Source organism: Engraulis encrasicolus, chromosome 21 (genome assembly GCF_034702125.1).
Source record: "Engraulis encrasicolus isolate BLACKSEA-1 chromosome 21, IST_EnEncr_1.0, whole genome shotgun sequence".
Lineage (NCBI taxonomy): Eukaryota > Metazoa > Chordata > Actinopteri > Clupeiformes > Engraulidae > Engraulis > Engraulis encrasicolus.
The window spans coordinates 44,966,100-44,987,428 of record NC_085877.1 but is presented as its reverse complement, the minus strand read 5'-3'; the positions used below and the strand labels follow the sequence as shown (position 1 = coordinate 44,987,428).

Genomic DNA, 21,329 nt, shown 5'->3' with positions numbered 1-21,329 from the left:
TTTGTACACTGAGTGGTGTGTTCAGAAATAGGATACATCTCATCACAATACTGTCAAATTCAGATAGTCTATGTGGCTGCTATTAACAAATGCGCATTAGGTCTACTGTCTCTGCAATTAATAAATGGTCTGTGACATCGTCAACACTCCATCCCATAAGCAGCAATGTTAGGTACAGCATGACGTAGACCCGTACAGGAAACAAAAGCTATAGAATGTTGAAAACCCAACCACGCGTTCTCTGGCAGTTGAGAAATAGCGTTCCTGCGGCAGAGAAATTCTCCCCCAAGAGGCCAATTTGTGAAATGCAGCTTTCACCAAGCTTTTACATACAAAAGATGCTGTGTAACCCAATAAATGGGTAGTGGACATGAAAAAGCATAATAGGACCCCTTTAAGTGGTTATACTGAAATCCCTGAAATCTACGTAGACTACACCACTGCGTGGTGCTAACGATTGGGAACTCGTCTGGGGCGTGACAACAGCCCTATTTTACAGGGGCACGTGCCTGGGTATTGATTTGCTGTGCCCCGGTATGAGTTTCACAAAAACAAAACAAAAACAACAACCTTGCTACCTTGACATTTAGCTCAAGTTTAGCATACGGGGTAATCTACAGAATGCACACACACACAATAGCGCTCATTTACATTTACTTTTTTGCTTGCTTTGCGCGCCGCGCTCGCATAATCTCTGTGCCCTTCTGTGCCCCTGTGTAGCATTAGGTCAGCTGACGCCCCTGGCACTCGTCTGCTACCTACGCAGCTGACCCCGGGTTTGATTCCGGCCCGGGTCCTTTGCCCGAAATGTTTAATTTGTCCTTTCTTCTCACTCGATAGCCATCTGTGGTCTGAGATTTCATCCGGACTTGTGTACCTTTGGCCAGATCTCAAGTCATTGAGGTTTTAATCCATTATTACACTGTAAACCCTAACAGTAAATGGAACGCATTAATTGTATCAATCAGGACTTAAAACCCGATACTTGCCTATTTTTTAGCTGACCCAACAATAAACTTATACGTTTTCTGATCAAGACACAACGTTTTCGTTGTGGTGAAAATAATGTATGAGTAAACATTGCCGGTTTACTATAAAACTATGAGCATTCTGTCAAACGTGAGGTATGACGTCATCAACGTGGTTTACGTTCAGTCACGCACTGCCGCGCACGGTCTACCAAGATCAAGATGGAGGATCCGCGAGACCGCTTGGATCAGTTTGGCAGCCAGTACTAACCCTCATTTTTGGAAAAGAAGAGTGGGCGCTCAATTGTTTTTCGGTGTAAGGTAAGTAGTTTTAGTAGTAAGGTTGTAGTAGTAAAGCTTTTAGTAGTTTTGGACTTTGATAATAACATTTGCATGCACTGTGAGCTTAAGGCTGCTGTTTTATTAGCAAGCTAACTTCACTCGGTCTGTGGTTATGGACAAAGCTAATAACAGCTAAAACGTACATTTGAACTCGAAAATAAAATCGCTTCTCTGTCCTAAATGTAAAACAAAGAAATATTGGGTTGTCCAGTTCCTTCTCTGTATTTTATTTTATTCGGGATGCAATGACTGTGCTGTGTTTGGCGTGCTGCGTAAAATGTCGGTTATTCCAATGTAATACCATGCACCTGTATGTTTATACCTTTTTAAGTCTAAAGCTAAGATCTACACCAAGCTTATTTTCTATTGCATTAACATTTTTCGAATTCGGTTTTTGCATAAAGAAGCTAAGCGCGTAGGGCAAGGTTAATGACCGCTAACTGAAGCCAAGTCTGACGGTGTAGCAATGAAATGCTTTCGTGTACCAATTGTCTATGAGAAGACAGCAAGAAAGAAATGCATAAGCAGGTTTCGTTGCGTTTTTAGAAAAAATATATGTTTTGTGGCGTTCGTGTCTTTGTCCGTGTACATGCATGTCTCGAAGGCGAGGAAGCGTGATCTGTGCACTCCTTCGATTACCTTACGCCATGCATGCGTTTTTGCAAACTAGACACGTTATCGGCATGCGTGCAATCTATCGGCTATTAGCGTGTGCATGCAATGGCAAAGGTAATGGCAGCTAAAATGCAAGCATGCAAATAAAATAAAGCGTGTACAGCATGGAAATCAACGGAGTGCGGATGTTCATTCGCTTGGTGTTTTCGGCTCCAGATATAGAGCAAACATTGCAACAAAAACAACGTGGAAAAGAGGGGAACCCCAGGGCACGAGTAGAGGGTGGGTAATTCATGAAATATTCAACATGTGTTCGTCTCTAGTGCTGCTTCAGTTAGTCTCGAGTGCTGGATTTACAAGTTTTGTAGCTATATGGAGAATACAGCCGTAACTGAAACAATCGAAAGCAAGTCCGACGACGACTACCAGCTGAGCAACCACTTCGCTGTAGCTCAGTGGGTGGTAGACTTGTTGTTGCCTGACTTTCCCCTCTGTGCGCTATTAATGACCACACCAGGGGTGGAACTGAACTCTGAACATGACAAAATGTGTGGCATTCTTATCCCTGCCATACACTGCCTCTCTCTCTCTCTCTCTCTCTCTCTCTCTCTCTCTCTCTCTCTCTCTCTCTCTCTCTCTCTCTCTCTCTCTCTCTCTCCCCCTCTCTCTCTGTCTCTCTCTGTGTGTCTCTAGAGTATAGTGTCCCCTGCATCCTTCATTCGTCACCTTTTTTGTGTTTTTTTTTTGTCCATAGATCCTGATTCGGACTCTGGCTTGTAGAGGCTCTAGCTGTTTACAGTCTGTTGTTCCCTGCTAACAGCGGCAGTAGCCCTCCAGCCCACTGAGAGTTCTTGCTGAAGCCCCTCAGCTGCAGCCCAGCATCAGGTAACTGAACTCACACACACACACACACACACACACACACACACACACACACACACACACACACACACACACACACACACACGTGCATGCAAGAGGTTGTAGATGCAGACAGTTCATGGGTGCACAGAGTGTGGCAGATGTTGGATCAAGGCTGTACTTATTAACACTGACCAAGTAGTGATGTGTGGTGCATGCCAGGCATGCTGGTTAGTTAGACAGAAAAAGAGTAATTTCTTGCCCACCACGGATGGGTCCTCCAACCACCTCACCGTACATTTACAATTACTGCCTGTTTTGGTTGAGATCTGGCATTTGAGTGTACAAATGATTGTCTTTTTAGCATCACTTGGTTATTTTTACATATTTGTAGTGAGTGGTACACGTGTTGAGTCTCTGGATGCTATCTGGTTTTTGTCCGTAGATCCTAATTTTGACTCTGGCTTGTAGAGGCTCTAGCTGTTTCCAGTCTGTGGTTCCCTGTCAACAGCGGCAGCAGCCCTCCAGCCCCTTCTCCCCTCATCTACAGCCCAGCATCAGGTAACTGAACACACGCGCGCGCACACACACACACACACACACCAACCTCAGACTCATAATCTAGGTATAAAGACTGATTAAAGATGTGTTTTGAACATAACATGAACACTGTATTCCCCCATTGCTGGTAGACTTGTTGCCTGACTTTCCCCTCTGTGTGCTATTAATGACCACACCAGGGGTGGAACTGAACTCTGAACAAGAACCTTTCTTTACCTGACAAAATGTGTGGCATTCTTATCCCTGCCATACACTGCCTCTCTCTCTCTCTCTCCCCCTAGAGTATAGTGTCCCCTGCATCCTTCATTCGTCACCTTTTTTGTGTTTTTTTTTTTGTCCATAGATCCTGATTCGGACTCTGGCTTGTAGAGGCTCTAGCTGTTTACAGTCTGTTGTTCCCTGCTAACAGCGGCAGTAGCCCTCCAGCCCACTGAGAGTTCTTGCTGAAGCCCCTCAGCTGCAGCCCAGCATCAGGTAACTGAACTCACACACACACACACACACACACGTGCATGCAAGAGGTTGTAGATGCAGACAGTTCATGGGTGCACAGAGTGTGGCAAATGTTGGATCAAGGCTGTGCTTATTAACACTGACCAAGTAGTGATGTGTGGTGCATGCCAGGCATGCTGGTTAGTTAGACAGAAAAAGAGTAATTTCTTGCCCACCACGGATGGGTCCTTCAACCACCTCACCGTACATTTACAATTGCTGCCTGTTTTGGTTGAGATCTGGCATTTGAGTGTACAAATGATTGTCTTTTTAGCATCACTTGGTTATTTTTACATATTTGTAGTGAGTGGTACACGTGTTGAGTCTCTGGATGCTATCTGCTTTTTTGTCCGTAGGTCCTGATTTTGACTCTGGCTTGTAGAGGCTCTAGCTGTTTCCAGTCTGTGGTTCCCTGTCAACAGCGGCAGCAGCCCTCCAGCCCCTTCTCCCCTCATCTACAGCCCAGCATCAGGTAACTGAACACATGCGCGCACACACACACACACACACACACACACACACACACACACACACACACACACACACCAACCTCAAACTCATAATCTAGGTATACGGACTGATTAAAGATGTGTTTTGAACATAACATGAACACTGTATTCCCCCATTGCTGGTAGACTTGTTGCCTGACTTTCCCCTCTGTGTGCTATTAATGACCACACCAGGGGTGGAACTGAACTCTGAACAAGAACCTTTCTTTACCTGACAAAATGTGTGGCATTCTTATCCCTGCCTCTCTCTCTCTCTCTCTCTCTCTCTCTCTCTCTCTCTCTCTCTCTCTCTCTCTCTCTCTCTCTCTCTCTCTCTCTCTCTCTCTCTCTCTCTCTCTCTCTCTCTCTCTCTCTCTCGTATAGTGTCCCCTGCGTCCTTCATTCGTCACCTTTTTTATGTTTTTTTTTGTCCATAGATCCTGATTCGGACTCTGGCTTGTAGAGGCTCTAGCTGTTTCCAGTCTGTGGTTCCCTGTCGACAGCGGCAGCAGCCCTCCAGCCCCTTGTCCCCTCATCTACAGCCCAGCATCAGGTAACCGAACACACACACACATACACACACACACAGCAACGGCAACCTTTGACTCATAGCCTAGGCGTACCGACTTGTTAAGGATGTGTTTTGAACAAAAGTGAAACACTGTATTCCCCCATTGCCTCCAAATGTGCGCGATCCTATATCAAAAAGCACTCAACACCTACCATGGCAGAGATGAATGTTTACTGCACACGGACACGCTGTTTATGTTTGGTGCTAAAGCGAGAGGTGGAGAGAAGTGACTTGATGAAAGTGTGAAAGCGTCTGCCTCTCATACGTGGCGGTGACATGCCATGCCAAGTCATAGATTGCATACCCAGCTCCCATCCCAACTTTGAGAATGGATTAAAGGCGGTATTTTCTTTATCCCCCGTTAAGTCTTACATTAATGCAGTATGTTAACGTTGAGAACTGTGTGTGTGTGTGTAGAGAGTATAAAATTGTTGTTTGTATTTTTGTTTTGTAGGGTCACGTGGATGTTGAGAAGTGCATGAGAATTCTTTCCTTCATCTGAATCCTTGTAACGTATCAAACAGTGTAGAAAGCCCATGGAGTGGAAATGCAAGTTGTGCACTGCATTATTTCAATCTAGAGTAGGATTACTCAGACATTGCCGTCTACAGCACAGCATTTTCTCTAGAGTTAGCACTCTACCATGCCTGTATGATGATTGCATTTGTAGCTTTCAGTCTTTTGATGCCCTTAAAGCACATTTATCACGAGTCCACAGCAGCGCAGAAAGATTGGGTAGGGAAAACCATGCTGGTATATACACATGCCACATATGTAACTTCAAACATCCCTTTTCTCCGGCAGTACTGTTTGGCCATTTGAGAGCTCACTTGAGAAAGCATGAGCTTGTTACTTGTCCATTCAGGAATTGTAGGTACCGCACAAATGTGTATTCTTCTTTCAATGCACACAAAAGCAGAGCCCATGGCGATAGTTCAGATTTTAAAGATGGTGTGGTCTCTGAACAGACTGATAGCACTCTAGCAGCATCTGCTGCTGATGGTAACGATGAAGGGCCAGGTCAGGTGGAGGGTACAGACAGTGATCAGACTGAAGTGGAAAGTGAGAGTGACATAGATACATTGAGGACTCAGTTACTCCATAACTTGGCGTCATTATTTTTGAAGATGCAAACCATTCTTCATGTCTCTGACTCGGCAACTCAAGAAATTATTGAACATTTGTCGCAGATATTTTCCTTGTCCCAGCCAATTATCAAGAAGACCATACAAGAGGTTTTATTGAGTCATGACACTGTTGTTAGTGAAGCATGTTTGGATGAGCTGGTCAATGCTGTTATGGGCTGTAACATTTTCACAAGCGCAACTGCTAAAGGTGAGGAGTTGGCCACGACTAAGAGACGGAAAACCTATATTGAGAGACATTACCCTGTGGTAAAGCCTGTTGAGTATGTACTAGAGCCAGGGCACACTACTGTTCACATTTCCATTCTTGAGACAATTCAGGAGATGTTTAAACATACTGACATTCTTGATAAAATCAAAGAAACAAAACCGGCACAAGATGGTCAGTACATGAGTCACCAGGATGGCTCATATTTCAAACATAACACACTACTGTGCTCAGAAGAGCTAACAATACCAGTACTTCTTTACATGGATGACCTAGAGATAGCTAACCCTCTTGGTACTTCCAGAAAGATTCACAAGCTTACTGCTGTGTACTGGGCCTTTGCTGACCTTCCTAGTAAGTACAGGTCAAGCTTGCATGTAATTCAGCTTGCAGCACTGTGCAAAGTCCATGATGTTGAACAATTTGGATATGAAAAAACTCTTGGCCCTCTGTTGGGAGAACTTTGTACTCTTGAAAGAGATGGTGTGTTTATTGAATCCATTGGTCAGGTAGTCAAGGGTACTGTCATGTGTGTGGTGTCAGACAACCTTGCTGCCCATTCTTTTGCTGGCTTTATGAAGTCTTTTAGGGCCACATATTTTTGCAGATTCTGCACTGCTACCATAGACCAAATTCAGACTCATGAGGTTGCAGATAGGGAGTTTAGTGACAGAACCGAAGCTAGCCATGATCATGACTTGAACATTGTGAAGCAGGGAGAGGAAGGGAGTCAGTGTGGTGTTCAAGGAGACTGCGTTCTCAACCAGAGGTTGGAATATTTCCACACAGTCACTGGTTTCCCACCAGATTTACTACATGACTTGCTGGAGGGCATTGTGCCCGTAGAACTTGCTTTGTGTATAAAAAATATGATCAGCTCGAAATACTTCACCCTCGAGTTCTTAAACAAAAGGATATCATCATTCCCCTACCAGCATAAGGACAATGTTGACAGGCCCCAGCGTATCCCAAAGACGTTTGATAAAAAGAACACAATTGGTGGCAATGGCCATGAAAATGCCACATTGCTTAGGTTACTCCCTTTGATTGTTGGTGACAAAGTTCCTGAGGACGACGGAGCTTGGGCAGTGCTAATGGATCTTAAAGATCTAGTTGAGTTGGTGCTATCTCCAACATTTACAGAGGAAACCATTCAGTATCTTGATACAAAGATTCAAGACCACAGACAAATGCTAAAGCAAATGTTTCCTCTTTTCAAACTCCGCCCAAAACACCATTACATAGAGCACTACCCTGACCTTATTCGCCGATATGGCCCTGTCGTACATCTCTGGACAATAAGATTTGAGGGTAAACATCGCTTTTTCAAGCGCACTGTTCATGACACTCAGAATTTTAAAAATGTGCTCAAAACATTGGCATGGAGGCATCAATACATGATGGCTTACCATCTGAGTGCCCCATCTTTCTTTAAGCCTTACCAGCAGACTTCAAGTGTATCTTCTGTGATGGTATCCACACTCCCTGATATTGCCAAGGCATACATTGGACAAAAAACTGACAGCCAAATGGTTTACAGAACATCAAGGGTAGCCATAGATGCAACTGATTATGCTACAGGAATGTTTGTGTCAATTGGACAGGAAGGTACTCTGCCAGAGTTTTGTAGAATTGAACAAATTTTACTGATTAACAACCACATTGTTTTCCTTTGCCGAGAACATGAATCACGATACATTGAACACTTGCGTTCTTATGAACTTGTATCAGGAAATTTGGCAATGCACACCACATCAGAGTTCAACGACATGTTGCCCCTCTCTGCATATTTCAGACAAGAAAAACTTCTAATTACACCAAGGCGATATATATTCATTAACTGAGAAATATGTCCTCACCTTTTGGGCTTCATTCCTTTTGATGGTGTATTTATTAAATTGTTTCTTTAATGCTTGACACTTAAATATTTCATTTACTTTTTCAGTGTCAAAAACCGAAAAGAGATGGCAGCCCCCCAGAAGTTTCTGCTCCGTGTTTATCTGCACACAGATACTGCCATTAAGCTCACTCTAAATAGCCGCCCAAAGTCTGTGGAAGAGCTGAAAATTATAATGCAGTACAAATTCAAGCCAAGACTCGACGGTAGTGACTTCACCATCCAATACGAAGACCCTGACTTTGATGGGCAATTAAGTGTCCTAGTGGACATAGATGAGCTGCCAGAGAAGGGGACACTGAAAGTGATTAGGTTGGAGAGTGACGGTAGTTCTTCTTGTGGCAGTTCTGACACTGACATACTGCCCCATGTACCATTTAGTCAGCGCCAAAAGAATTGGCCTGATGTTTTTCCTGTTCCAACGTTCAACCACGAAGTTGAGCATGTCCTTGACCAGGGTAACTTCGTCTTCCAGACATCTGGCAAGCCAACTAGATTAACACGTTCCCAGAAGCACAATGTGCTCGAAATAATGGCACAGACTATTTACAGCTTCAAGCCATACCCTAGCAATACTGATCTTTGTAAGGCTTCGGAAGCATTGATTACTGCCCACCCATGCCTCAAAGAACTTGGAAGCAAGACTGGCTGGTACGGCTGGAAGGTCAGTTTGGCCTTCAAGATGGGTAACTACAGACAGAAACTGGCCAAATCGGGGTGTGCTGAGGTGTCCATCAATGCAGGAAAGAGAAGCAAGAACAGCCCTGACAGCGATCACCCCCATGCCAATATTAAGCGAGCTCGTAGGTCGGAAGTGAACTTCCTACCCAACTTCCCAACTGGTGAAAACCAGGCCAGTCTTGACCTGATGAGACTCGAGATAATTGAAGAGACTGACAAGTCGGAGAAGAATTTGCCATTCATCGAAAAGCTGATGCAGACAACCTTCGCTTTACGACGACAAGACATCATCAAAAGTGAATTGCCAGTAAAGGACTTGCTGCGCAGCTGGCCAGCTCTGCAGTTGGAATCGCAGGTAACATGCTTTTCTGTCTGTCCAAACTCAAATCAGTTGTGATGGTGTTCAGCGTGTGACTGCAATCTAAAAAACCCCCCAAAAAAACATGTATTGATCCTGTCTATATGTTTGTGTTTGTGTTTTATATGTCTGCAGGTTCTCTCAGAATTCCATCGTATCACTAATGTGAACCTGCGCAGCACATTCTACGCTGAACTTGACAGACACACACCACGACTCCTCAACTTATACAGACAAAAGGCAGTACGCACCGGCAAGTTGGCGGAGGCTCTACGGGCTACCCTCGCCGCTTATGATCTTCAGGTATGTCTAAGATTAACTTGGCATGTTCATGACCACATTTTACATCAAGCATATCTAAGTATTGGCCCTACCGTGGCTCTAACGGTAGGGTACTTGACCATCATGCCGGCGACCTGGGTTCGAATCCGACCTGGGTCATTTGCCGTTCCCTCCCCGTCTATCTCCCCACTCATTTCCTGTCTATCCTTCACTGTCCTGTTCCGAATAAAGGCAAAAAGCCCCAGAAAATATCTTAAAAAAGCATATCTAAGTATTTTGGCCAATCCATATGTGTTTTAGCAACTTGCATTGATGAAAATTAAGATTAATACGACTTAGATTTAAAGAGCTCTTTATGATACCACCCATCCCCCAACCACCGTGACTAACAAATGCTCTGTGGGAAACACTGGTTTATTGAGCATTCAGTGCAGACAAGCATTATGAGTTCACATTTTTCTTACTTTGTGTTATTCATAGAACTAGAACATCAGATGTCGCAGTCAATCTTTTTAAACTTAAGTAGGAGTCCTGCCAATGTCAACATTCAGTTGTATTGCTGATGCTACCCTTGACTTGTTAGTACCTGATGACACAGCAACTTTTTTGTTCTGGTCCTGTAATGGGTGTAAAGGTGTCTGCTAATGTTGCATAACATTTGGGATGATATTTGTATGTAAACAAGACACGGCCCCATTAGTGGGGTCAGAGTCTCAAAAAGGGCTGAAAAACAAATGCTGCATTTGTAATGGCATGTCAAGAATAGCGTGAGCATTACAGCTGCTTGTTGAAATCGACAGGAATTCTCCTTTAATGCTGGTTGTTGATGCTGGGCGTCATCATCATGGTACAGGTTCCTATGGTTTCAGACTGTCACTTACTGGATCATTTGCTGATTACCTTGTCACCAATTGCTGGTCATTCAAGATTCAAGATTCTTTTAATTGGTCCCGAAGGAAATTTGTCTTGGACATACATTCAAGCAATGGACTGATTCATGTCAATAGACAAAGGTAGTTTACATGAAATCTAGTGTTCTACATCTGTTATTACACAGAGACATGCCAAAGAATCTGTTAGGTGATGGTGGTCATACACTACTCAACAAAAGATGGAACACCAAAACCAAGCAATGGAACTTCACGTCAATCATACTTTTATCAGCCTGTCCAGTTAGGAACCAACATTCAAAGCCAATTCATTTTGCCTACTGTTGTGCCAATTTAATAAGCAATTAGTAGATGTATATTAGAAGTAATCACCAAAAAACGGCCCAAAATAGTAATTCTGCAGATGATGTCCTCCATTTTTCATCCTTTCTGACCAATTTTGTTTTGGTCACATGTGGATTTTGTTACTGTCCCAACCCAGGAAGTACCATGAGGGCACTGAAGTGACTTGGGTAGTGCTGCTCAACTGATCTCACAGAAGTATGATTGTATGACAGGAGGAGTTACATTGCTTTGGTTTTGGTACTCCCTTTATTTTTTTTGGAGCAGTGTATTTTTGAGAGGGTCTACATGGCAGTACTATATATTTGTGCAATTTTTATTTTTGTCAATCAAGGAAGAACATGATGTCATCTCGAGACGCACCCTGTCGCTGTGTGCCCTGCCGGTGTACCTGCGAGAAGATGGATCTGCCTTCTTTCAGACATTCAATGTAAGTACTGGTTACCATCCATAAATGTACAATACATCATCCAAAGCTGAGTTCATTTGTTTCCCCCTCCCTTTGGGTCAACGGTCTGGGTGACCTTGGTAGCTCTATCACTTCACTCATATTAATAATATAACATGGTTTGCACATTTTCATTTGCGTAACAATGTTCATCTCTGCCCATCCCTCAGCTCCCACACAATCTCCATCCTTGTCACTGCTTATCTTGATTATTGTAACTAGCAAATCCCTCCATAAGCTCCATAATGCTCATTATCCAACATAGGACTGTCTCATCAGCCTGTTCTCTCAGAATTCTGTGGAATGGACCCGGATCTTTGGGACACGAAATCCGTGTCAGTTTCACAGATTTTGCCAAAAAGATTCACGGAAGTGCTTTCTATTTTCCCACAGCACTGTGTTAAGTCTATCATTAGAAAATAGATACCAAATTCTAATAATAAAAGAATGCTAGAGCAATTTAAGTTGTGCCCTGACCAAAACAATCCCTTACCTTAACTTGTCAGTAAAGACATGTTTTTGAGAGAGCCCATCAACCAACTCTGGAAAAGGTATATCAAATTCATGTAATCAACGAAAGAATACTAGCTATGCCCAGACCAAAACAATCCCTAACCCTAACCTGTCAGTAAGAAATGTTTTTTGAGAAAAAAAATATTGGAAATTAGAAATCCTGAGAAAACACAAGACTGTGGAAACATAGAGCTGTGGGAATATAGAGAAAGCACTTCCGTGTGTCCATCACGGAAAACAATTCCGTGTCTAGGGGCACGGAATTTTGGCAAAATCCATTCCACGGAATTCTGAGATCATGTTGGTCTCTTGTTAAACATATCCAGATTGTCAAATGACTATCTTCCTAGTGTAGCCAACAGGTAATTATGTTGATTGTGTTTTGCAGGAGGAGGAGGAGCCTGATTACCAAGATGTCCCTCTTGCTCTTGGCATAACTGGCGCAGACCCCTTCAGCTGCAAGAAGTTTACAGTCGTCATTGAAGGCAATGCTGTTTTTAACGAGGTCCCCACAATTCCAGATGCATTCATGTTGTTGTTTGGGCTGACTTATGTGTTCAATTTGGAATACCCTAAGAGCCTCTTGAACACATTCACAATGATCCAGAAAATGTTTGTTTGTCTGGATGATGGCAAACCACTCAAACCCTGCCTAATGACTTTGAAAGAAGATTTGCTACTGCAGTAGTGCGTGATTGTAACATTTGCGCACACACACACACACACACACACACACACACACACACACACACACACATGCTCATGTCACACAGCACCCTCTAGATTTGCTACTGCAGTAGTGCGCTTTAGTAGCATTTGCACACACTCTCTCTCCACACACACACACACACACACACACACACATATGCTCATGTCACACGACGCCCTTTAGATTGGCTACTGCAGTAGTGCACGTTAGTAGCATTTGCACACTCTTTCTCACACACACACACACGCGCGGACGCGCATATGCTCATGTCACATGGAACCCTCTAGATTTGCTACTGCAGTAGTGCGCGTTAGTAGCATTGCGCGCGCACACTCATGCGCTCATGTCACATGGCACCCTCTACACAGCGGCTGAAATATAGCTGAAGCGGCGGAACAGGGACCTGTTACCTGCCAGTTGTACTGTACAGTATTCAAATGCCATACTTACCAGAATGCTTCAACTTTTTTTCTCTCTCTCTATAGTACAATACACATATACACCCGCACGCACACACACACGCCCAAATTCAATAAGATACATGAAACATGATTGCTTGTCATCTGAGTGTCCCATCTTTCTTTAAGCCTTACCAGCAGACACCTAGACACTCACACACACCTAAGTCCATCTTATTCCCCGCATACATGACCACACACTCAAGCACACAAGTGCGTGCACACACACACACACTTCTCCATAGTGTCAAGTAGGTAGTTGGATTTATGTCTATTTTCTATAGTTATTTGCCTCTTAACCAAACTGCTATTAATAAACACTAGCACAAAAACATGCCCAAGCACGCAAGGGGTTTGTGTCTACATCAAGAGGTACTGGGACTAGCAAACAAACGTGCAACGCATACACACGCACAACGCATACACACGCACACAAAAGAGCTTCTGTCTGTATTTGACATGGTTAAATAGTTAACATAGTTAACATAGTTAAAATGTGAAATGTTATTAAAAAAGAAATGTCTTTGTCTGGTTGACATAGTTACAGCAGTGTTAGCCTAATGGCATACCAGAATGCTTTTTTGTTTTTGTTATTTTGTCTTTCGTTAGCAAAGAGTCTCTTTAACACATTCACAATGATTGTTCATATAGTTAAAATGTGAAATGCTATCTAAAAATCCAGAAAATGTTTACAGCAGTGTTAACTGTGCGGTAGCCTAATGGCATACCAGAATGCTTTTTTTGTTTTTGAAGAGTCTCTTGAACACATTCACAATGATCGTTTGTCTGGAGGATGACAAACCACTCAAACCGTGCCTATAATGACCTTTTTTTTGTGTGTGTGGAAGATTTGATACTGGAGTAGTGTGCATTTGTAGCATTCTCTCTCTCTCTCTCTCTCTCTCTCTCTCTCTCTCTCTCTCTCTCTCTCTCTCTCTCTCTCTCTCTCTCTCTCTCTCTCTCTCTCTCTCTCTCTCACACACACACACACACACACTTATTGTAATGTTCTGTGTACTTTCCAGAAAAAATAAATGTTATTCATTGTAAATGATTTTATGCATTATTGTGTTGTCTGTAAATGTTATAGCATAGCGAGTTTATGTACTCACACTTTTTAAGTTTACTTTAAGTAAAAATTACAGTTCATGTACTCAAAACTTATTAGGTAATCAGTTACCTCAAAACATTTGAGTTGAGTACATAGTTCGTTTACTCACATTTTTAAAGCTAACTTAACTTAAAGAATGCAGTTCATGTACTCACAGTTTTAAAGCTAACTTTACTTAAAGGATTCAGTTATTGTACTCACAGTTTTAGAGCTAACTTTACTTAAAGAATACAGTTCATGTACTCAGAATTTTAAAGTTAGCATTACTTAAAGAATACAGTTCATGTACTCAGACTTTTAAGGTTAACATTACTTAAAGAATACAGTTCATGTACTCAGACTTTTAAGGTTCACATTACTTAAAGAATACAGTTCATGTACTCACAATTTTAAAGTAAAGTTTAATTAAAATATATAGTTGATGTACTCAAAACTTATTAGGTAATCAGTTACCTCAAAACTTTTGAGTTCTACTAACTTATCAGGTTTTACAGTGTACCGCTGATTGGCAAATTACATGTACAGTGCAGTATGTACCTTTTGCCGGATCCCTTGTAAGTATGAGTTTCACTGTTTTCATTAATTGTGAAACTTTAATCTAACTATGAGAACACTGCTCGTACAAAAAGCACTGAAAGACTACAAGCAAGACACAGGCACATTTTAGTGTCGTCAGCTTACCAGAGCTTATCGTGACAGCAGTGGAAACAGACTTGTGTTGTGTGCACAGAATATACTATGGCCCCAGGACGGACCCAATGACACATCTAACTATCAGTGGGCCCACTGAATATCCAGTGAGAATTATCCAGTGGGGGAGAAATAGGGCCCGGGCACTTTTGCCTCACACTAAAGGGGCCCCTCATAATTAGCAGTGGAGAACTGACGCACCGGTGGGCCCCGCACCCTCTATTTAAAAAAATATATATGACAAGACAGGAAGCGAGTTGGGAAAGAGGGACAGGCTGGCAAAAGAGCCTGGCCGGGAACCGAACCAAGTAGTAGACGAGTGCCCTACCATTAAGCCACGGTAGGGCCAATTTTTTTGTTAAACATTTCTGAATATAGGGGCCCACGAGGGTGTGTGGGGCCCACCGGGAAATACCCGCTATGCCAGATGGCCAGACCAGCCCTGATCCCCACCGCCACCACACGGTAGTTTTTATTTATTTACCTCACCATCGTGTTTTACACAGAAACACGGCTATTTTGGGCTAAACACTAGCCGTCTGACTCACGCACTCTTTCGCACAAAAGCGTGCACACTAGGTCACTGGGTCTTTCATCTGGGGTGAATTTCTCGAAACCAAAGTTGCTTACTACATTAGCTACTTCGTTGCTTTCAATGCATTTCCCAATTGGCAACTACCGAAGTTGCTAACAGGCTAACAACTTCCCTTTTGAGAAACTCACCCCTGGTTTGTTGTGCAGCTCAAAGAGCTTAGTGGATGTGCTGAGTGACTGAAGAGCATTGTGAAGAGTGTGTGTGTGTGTGTGTGTGTGTGTGTGTGTGTGTGTGTGTGTGTGTGCGTGCGTGCGTGCGTGCGTGCGTGCGTGCGTGTGTGTGTGTGTGTGTGTGCGTGTGTGTGTGTGTGTGTGTGTGTTCAATTGATGTGGTTACCTGACTGACAGATGGATGTTGTGGTAATTGTGCTACATTACACTTCGCTGACGTTTTCATCCAAAGCAACTTACAGGGTATTTACAGGGTATTGGCTATAGTCCCTGGAGCAATGTGGGGAAAAGGTGCCCTGCTCAAGGGCACTTCAGCTATGGATGGAACTGAAGGCAGCAGTAAGGGTGGGATTCAAACCTACAACCCTCTGATGTTAAGTCAACCTCCCTAACCATTAGCTGCCCACTCAAAAGTAATAGCAAAGATATTCTAAGATCTAACCTAACACCTTTCCTCGTCTCTGGTAATACCACATGCCTGCCCTACCATCTCCAATGGTTTAACCTTGGAAGAGAAGGCTGTAGTACAAACTAATCACATTCAAACATCACATCAGAAATCTATTTGAATATCACTACAGGCCTACTATAGTTATAACTTAGAATATTCATAATTTGTTATTCCATATGAAATTTTGTTTCACCTGGTTGAATGGACGTTAATGCTTCATGAAGCATTAACTGTTGTCTTCATGAAGCTTCGAAAAGTGTCAGAAGTTCACTTTTCGCTTCCCGAAGTGGACCTTGTTCATGTCATTTTTAGAGATGCACCGGATCCGGAACCGGTTCCGGATCCGACAGGATAATAGGGTTTTTCACAGGATCCGGGTCCGGCAGGATCTTAAGCAGTGGATCCGGTATCCGGCATGTTACCTAAAAGTCAGGATCTGGTGCATCTCTAGCCTAGGCTTTTCAGTCAGTCTTTCACAACCCCAATTGCTACAAGGAGTGAAAGAACGTTGGAAGCGACCAGTGCAGGCAGTGTGGCAGTAAGCCAAAAAATAGTTTGAGCCAACCTAATAAAAAGGGCCCATGTGTGCAAGTAGACTATATGTTTCAACCCTTTTGTAGGATCCGGTATCCGGTTGCGGATCCGGCAGGATCTTAAGCAGTGGATCCGGTATCCGGCAGGATCCTAAAAATCAGGGTCCAATGCATCTCTAGTCATTTTGCAATGATCTCATATCCATTTTCCCACCTCTCCAACTGCATGATAATAGGCTTGAGTGTAACCTACGTGCAGTTTAACACATTCACAAGAACACACACGCCACACACGTCCTAATCGGTGTGAGATACTGACGATCACACCCTCGTAAAGTGAGGTGTGTACATTTCCTTGAAAGATCTTGTGTCAAACCATGTGTGTGTGTGTGTGTGTGTGTGTGTGTGTGTGTGTGTGTGTGTGTGTGTGTTTGTGTGTGTGTGTGTCTGTAAACTGTTAATTATGTTCCAGGTTGTAGCACACTGTGTCCTCACAGGATAACACAAACATACACGCACACGCACACGCACGCACGCGCGCACACACACACACACACACACACACACACACACACACACACACACACACACACACACACACACACACACACACACACAGGGTGTGTGACGATGTGTCTAGCAGATAACACACTCCCCTGCAGGTGTTATTATGTCTAGCGCACTCCCTTCAACAACAGGCGTCCTTCACATGCTCTACGAGGCACTAAGAATGTGTCCTTGTCAGGGGCGCAACTACAGTATGCGTACAGTTACAGTACAGTAACGTATGCGTTGCAGGGGGGGCGCCAGAGAGAGGGGGGCACCAAAGAGAGGGCATTGGAGGGCGCCAAATAATTATTAGCTGTTTTTTTTTTGGGGGGGGGGGGGCACCTAAATAGTTCTTGCATACCCCCCCAGAAATGAGTAGTTGCGCCCCTGGTCCTTGTATACCAGTGGTTCCCAAACTTGCATGGGTGAGGCAAAAATGCTATTTGGTTGTGTGCAGTGAGCATTGCGTGCTGTGGAGTGCTGTGTCACAATGGCAATGGAAGTTGGAGTTTCCCAGGTGGGCTTTCACATGCGTGCAGAATGTGTCCTTGTATACCAGTGATTCTCAACTGGTGGGTCGGGACCCAAATGCGGGTCGCGGAGGGTTCCTGGGTGGGTCGCGGAGCTGTGATGCAACGCACTAAAAATGACTATGATGTTGAAGACAGAGTGAAACATGGTTAATAAGCCTTTTCCTCTCCACTACTTCATAAGACAAATTGTATATCAGCATACAATGCAAATAATAATGCATATTATGAAATGCATGGTATTATTTTGTTATTATTATTGGAAAAATCTGACGGTGCGACACAGTTTGGGTCACATCATATTGACCACGGGAAATTGTGGGNCTCAAGACTATTCCAGTTGAGAACCACTGATTTGTTTGAGGATTAGGCCCCATTTTACTACTGGGTCATTTCACGTGAAGCAATAAATGAAGCGAAGGACAGCACTCTTCAGATTTTTCTTTGTTTATTTGCCCACGGACGTTTCGGGCAGAGCCCTTCTTCAGCGTGTAATGGCGATTAATGGCTATGCCCGAAACGTTCGTGGGCGAATAAACGAATAAAGAATCTGAAGAGTGCTGTCCTTCACTTCAAATATTGCTTCAAGTTTTTGTGGGATTCAGCACCCAGTTAAGAATGGTTAAGTAGCCTATTTAGGCGATAGTGTGAGCACGTCTTCTCCACTTCTTGAAGTCTCGTTTCACTTGAAACCAGACACTTTGGAACCCGGCCAACCCAATTTAGTGTGCCTTTTGACAGTGTCGGACCGAACAAGTGTCATGAGAAACAATTTTCATTTGAAACATCGCTTTACATACCGTATTCAGATTTGTATCAACTGCTGGCATTCTGTCATGAAAAACAGTGTCACCTCGAGTTTATTTGAATAGCATTTTGTCATTACGGTGTAGATTCTGAGACAGGCATGCCTCGGGCACCGTGCAAATGATGTCATCCTACCTCGTGCCCCTCTCTGTAAACTCCTCTACAAGTATGGCTGGCTGGCTGGCTGCATTTGTGACAGATCTTATCAGGTGTAGAGAGCTACTTGTGCACAATCCCTGGTGCTGAACAAAAAGATTACGTATTTTTTGAAAAAAGGTTCGCACACGGAATCTGAGGAAGACCGAGAGGTCGAAACGTCATTGCCAATGGATGAATAAATAAAAAGATGAAAAAATAACTTCAAGAAGAAAAATCCAAAGAAGTGTGCGAACCTTTTTTCAAAAAATTTCAAAAAAGATCTTATCAGGTCTCATCTTTTTGTTCTTCACACTTCGGTGTGGGTGAAGTAATGGACTTGGAGTAGGAAATGTGCTCAAAACTTCACAGACAGGTTATACTACTCACAGACACATGCTATGACCATAGTGCCTCACAGACAGGTTATACTACTCACAGACACATGCTACAGTATGACCATAGTGCCTCACAGACAGGTTATACTACTCACAGACACATGCTATGACCATAGTGCCTCTGTCATCCGTCATTGTCCATTATTAAACATGAAGACAACGATGCCAGAATACATTTGTGACCAGTCACGTGAAATCAGGCTGCAAGTAGGCCCAGGGGCATATTGAATTAATCATAGATGCATGTAGTGCAGATCATAGGTTTTTACAATGATACAAACCAGGGGTGCATCTCTCAAAACCAAAAGTTGTTAACTACATAAGCTACTTTGCTGTTTTCAATGCATTTTCCCATTGGCAACTACCAAAGTTGCTAACAGGCTAACAACTTCTCTTTTGAGAAACTCACCCCAGTGCTGTTGTCAGAAGTGTTGAGTAGCTTCTTCAAGATTTCAAATTGTATTTTTCTACAAAAAAAATCTGCATTTGTCTATATTCTTAGAAAGACATGTGGCCTGTTTCAGGTGATTGGTCACATGTCGTGATGCTATAGTAAAGGTGTTTGCTTGCAGTCCAAGGTAGTTATTCGTACTTAAAGGGACACTGTGCAGGAAATGGTCAAAAAGGGTACTGCAACTATGCTGCTCATTAAAACTGGGCTGCCAATTGACAAATTTGATCTTTACATGACAGTTTTCTAAGTAATAAACAAATATTTTCTAGTATGGTCCAAGTAGAGTGATTTTTGCAGCTAAAAATGGCTATTTTTGGAAATTCAAAATGGCGGACCATGGAGAAGATCCCCCTTTTCATGTATGAAAAGTGCAATTTTCCCAGTCATCATGAATACTTAGAATTTGATGGTGGTGGTAAGTATTCCTGAAAAAGGTAACATTAGTGAATGGGCAGCATGAATTCTGGAAATAAACAACTAAAAATCTCACACAGTGTCCCTTTAACTACCAAAGGGTAATTCATTCTCACTACACTTGAGAATTGTGTGTGTGGGTATGGCTGGTTTCTGACAGGCTCTTCCTCTTCTGTGTGTGTGTCTGTGTGTGTGTGTGTGCGTGTGTGTGTGTGTGTGTGTGTGTGTGTGTGTGTCTGTGTGTGTGTGTGTGCGTGTGTGTGTGTGTGTGTGTGTTACAGATATTTTACAGTGCCTGGAGCAGTGTGGCAGTGAGATAGGTAGTGGAAGGGTGGGCTTTGAACCTGCAACCCTCTGATCTAAAGCCCTTCTCCTTACATAACCACTAGGCCACGGCTGTCCCACACAGCCACAGAATTGCACGTGTGTATAAATACCAGGGCCCGGTTGCACAAAACACCTTAAGTTTTCTCCCTTAAGTGTGACCCTTAAGGGCTCATTTTCCCTTAGCTAAGGGATCTACTTAAGGGGGTTGCACAGAATGCCTTAAGTCCTTCCCTTAGGTAAGGGAAAGCCCTAAGGGATTTACTACAGTAAAGAGGAGTTTACAACGGTAGAATTCTATTGTTTCCAAGGAAACTTTTTAAGTCATTCTTGAATATTCTTCTCAAAACATCGTTAACCATTCTGTAGCTATTTATCTATAGGCCTAAACATGGACAATGGTAAGGCTAGAAAGCCAAACTGGTCAGAGGAAGAGAAAGTGGTATTATTAGAGGAATTTAACAAAAGAAAAAACATAATAAAAAGCAAATTCAACCCTCAAATAACGGCCGCGAAGAAGCAGCAACAATGGGAAGAGACCACCGCGACCATAAACTCGAGAAATATGGTGAAGAGGACAGTGGGGGAGGTCATTTTTTTTTTTTTTAAACCTTGCGGTCCAAGCGAGGAAGGAACAACACCATATGTCCATGGCTTAATTGTCGAACCAGATGTCTGGTTATGGAATAGCCTACTGTGCTCCAACAGTGCATAGGCTATGTGTTTGAGTGGTTCAAAGTGTGATTGTGTGCTCTGATCGTCGCATTGTTGCGGTTGAAATGACATCTTCTTGCATGCATAGCCTACATGAGCCGGGTGCTTGGGATATCGCAGGCAGCACCTGAGCATAGCGTTGTTCGCAACATGTGCCCCGCCCGCCTCTCTTCACCCTAGCCACTCCGCGCTCCGCGACCTCCCTCTTACAAATTAAGCACCGCTCAAAACGTTCTCCTCTCTTCTCTTAGCAGACGTGGGCTCTACTCCCCATGCATTATTTTGTATTTGTGCATTCCATTTATCTTTAGTTTCTTCCGCGTTGGAAGTGTCAAGCGGTAATGCGAATTAGGCTATAGGCTAAGAATTATAATAGGCTAATAGGCTATGGCGCAAGCACTGGAGAAGTGCCGTGTGTCTCACCTGCATTTTCGAGCTCCTAAAACAACTCCCAAACAACTCCAGTGTCATAATTAACACAGCGAGGATCATTGATCATTGTCATCTTCATGCATGTTAGCAAAATAAATGTGGGGTTTGAGGGCAATAAAAACATTTGGTGATGGTGGGACAATGGACGAGACTGTGAGGGAGGAAATTAATGCATGGGCTACCCCCGCGGCCA

The 21,329-nt window shown here is 43.3% G+C and overlaps 1 protein-coding gene across 1 annotated transcript; it reads left to right on the top strand.

The window, feature by feature from the left end:
• Positions 1-1,072: 1,072 nt before the first annotated feature.
• On the top strand, positions 1,073-12,402 carry LOC134437943 (uncharacterized). The gene is made up of 10 exons (XM_063187516.1): positions 1,073-1,289; positions 2,680-2,810; positions 3,232-3,347; positions 3,691-3,821; positions 4,196-4,311; positions 4,765-4,880; positions 8,197-9,184; positions 9,323-9,490; positions 11,036-11,131; positions 12,051-12,402. Exons 7-10 carry the CDS (start codon positions 8,216-8,218, stop codon positions 12,348-12,350), a joined length of 1,533 nt encoding a protein of 510 aa, XP_063043586.1. The 5' UTR covers positions 1,073-1,289; positions 2,680-2,810; positions 3,232-3,347; positions 3,691-3,821; positions 4,196-4,311; positions 4,765-4,880; positions 8,197-8,215; the 3' UTR covers positions 12,351-12,402.
• The last annotated feature ends 8,927 nt before the right edge of the window (positions 12,403-21,329 follow it).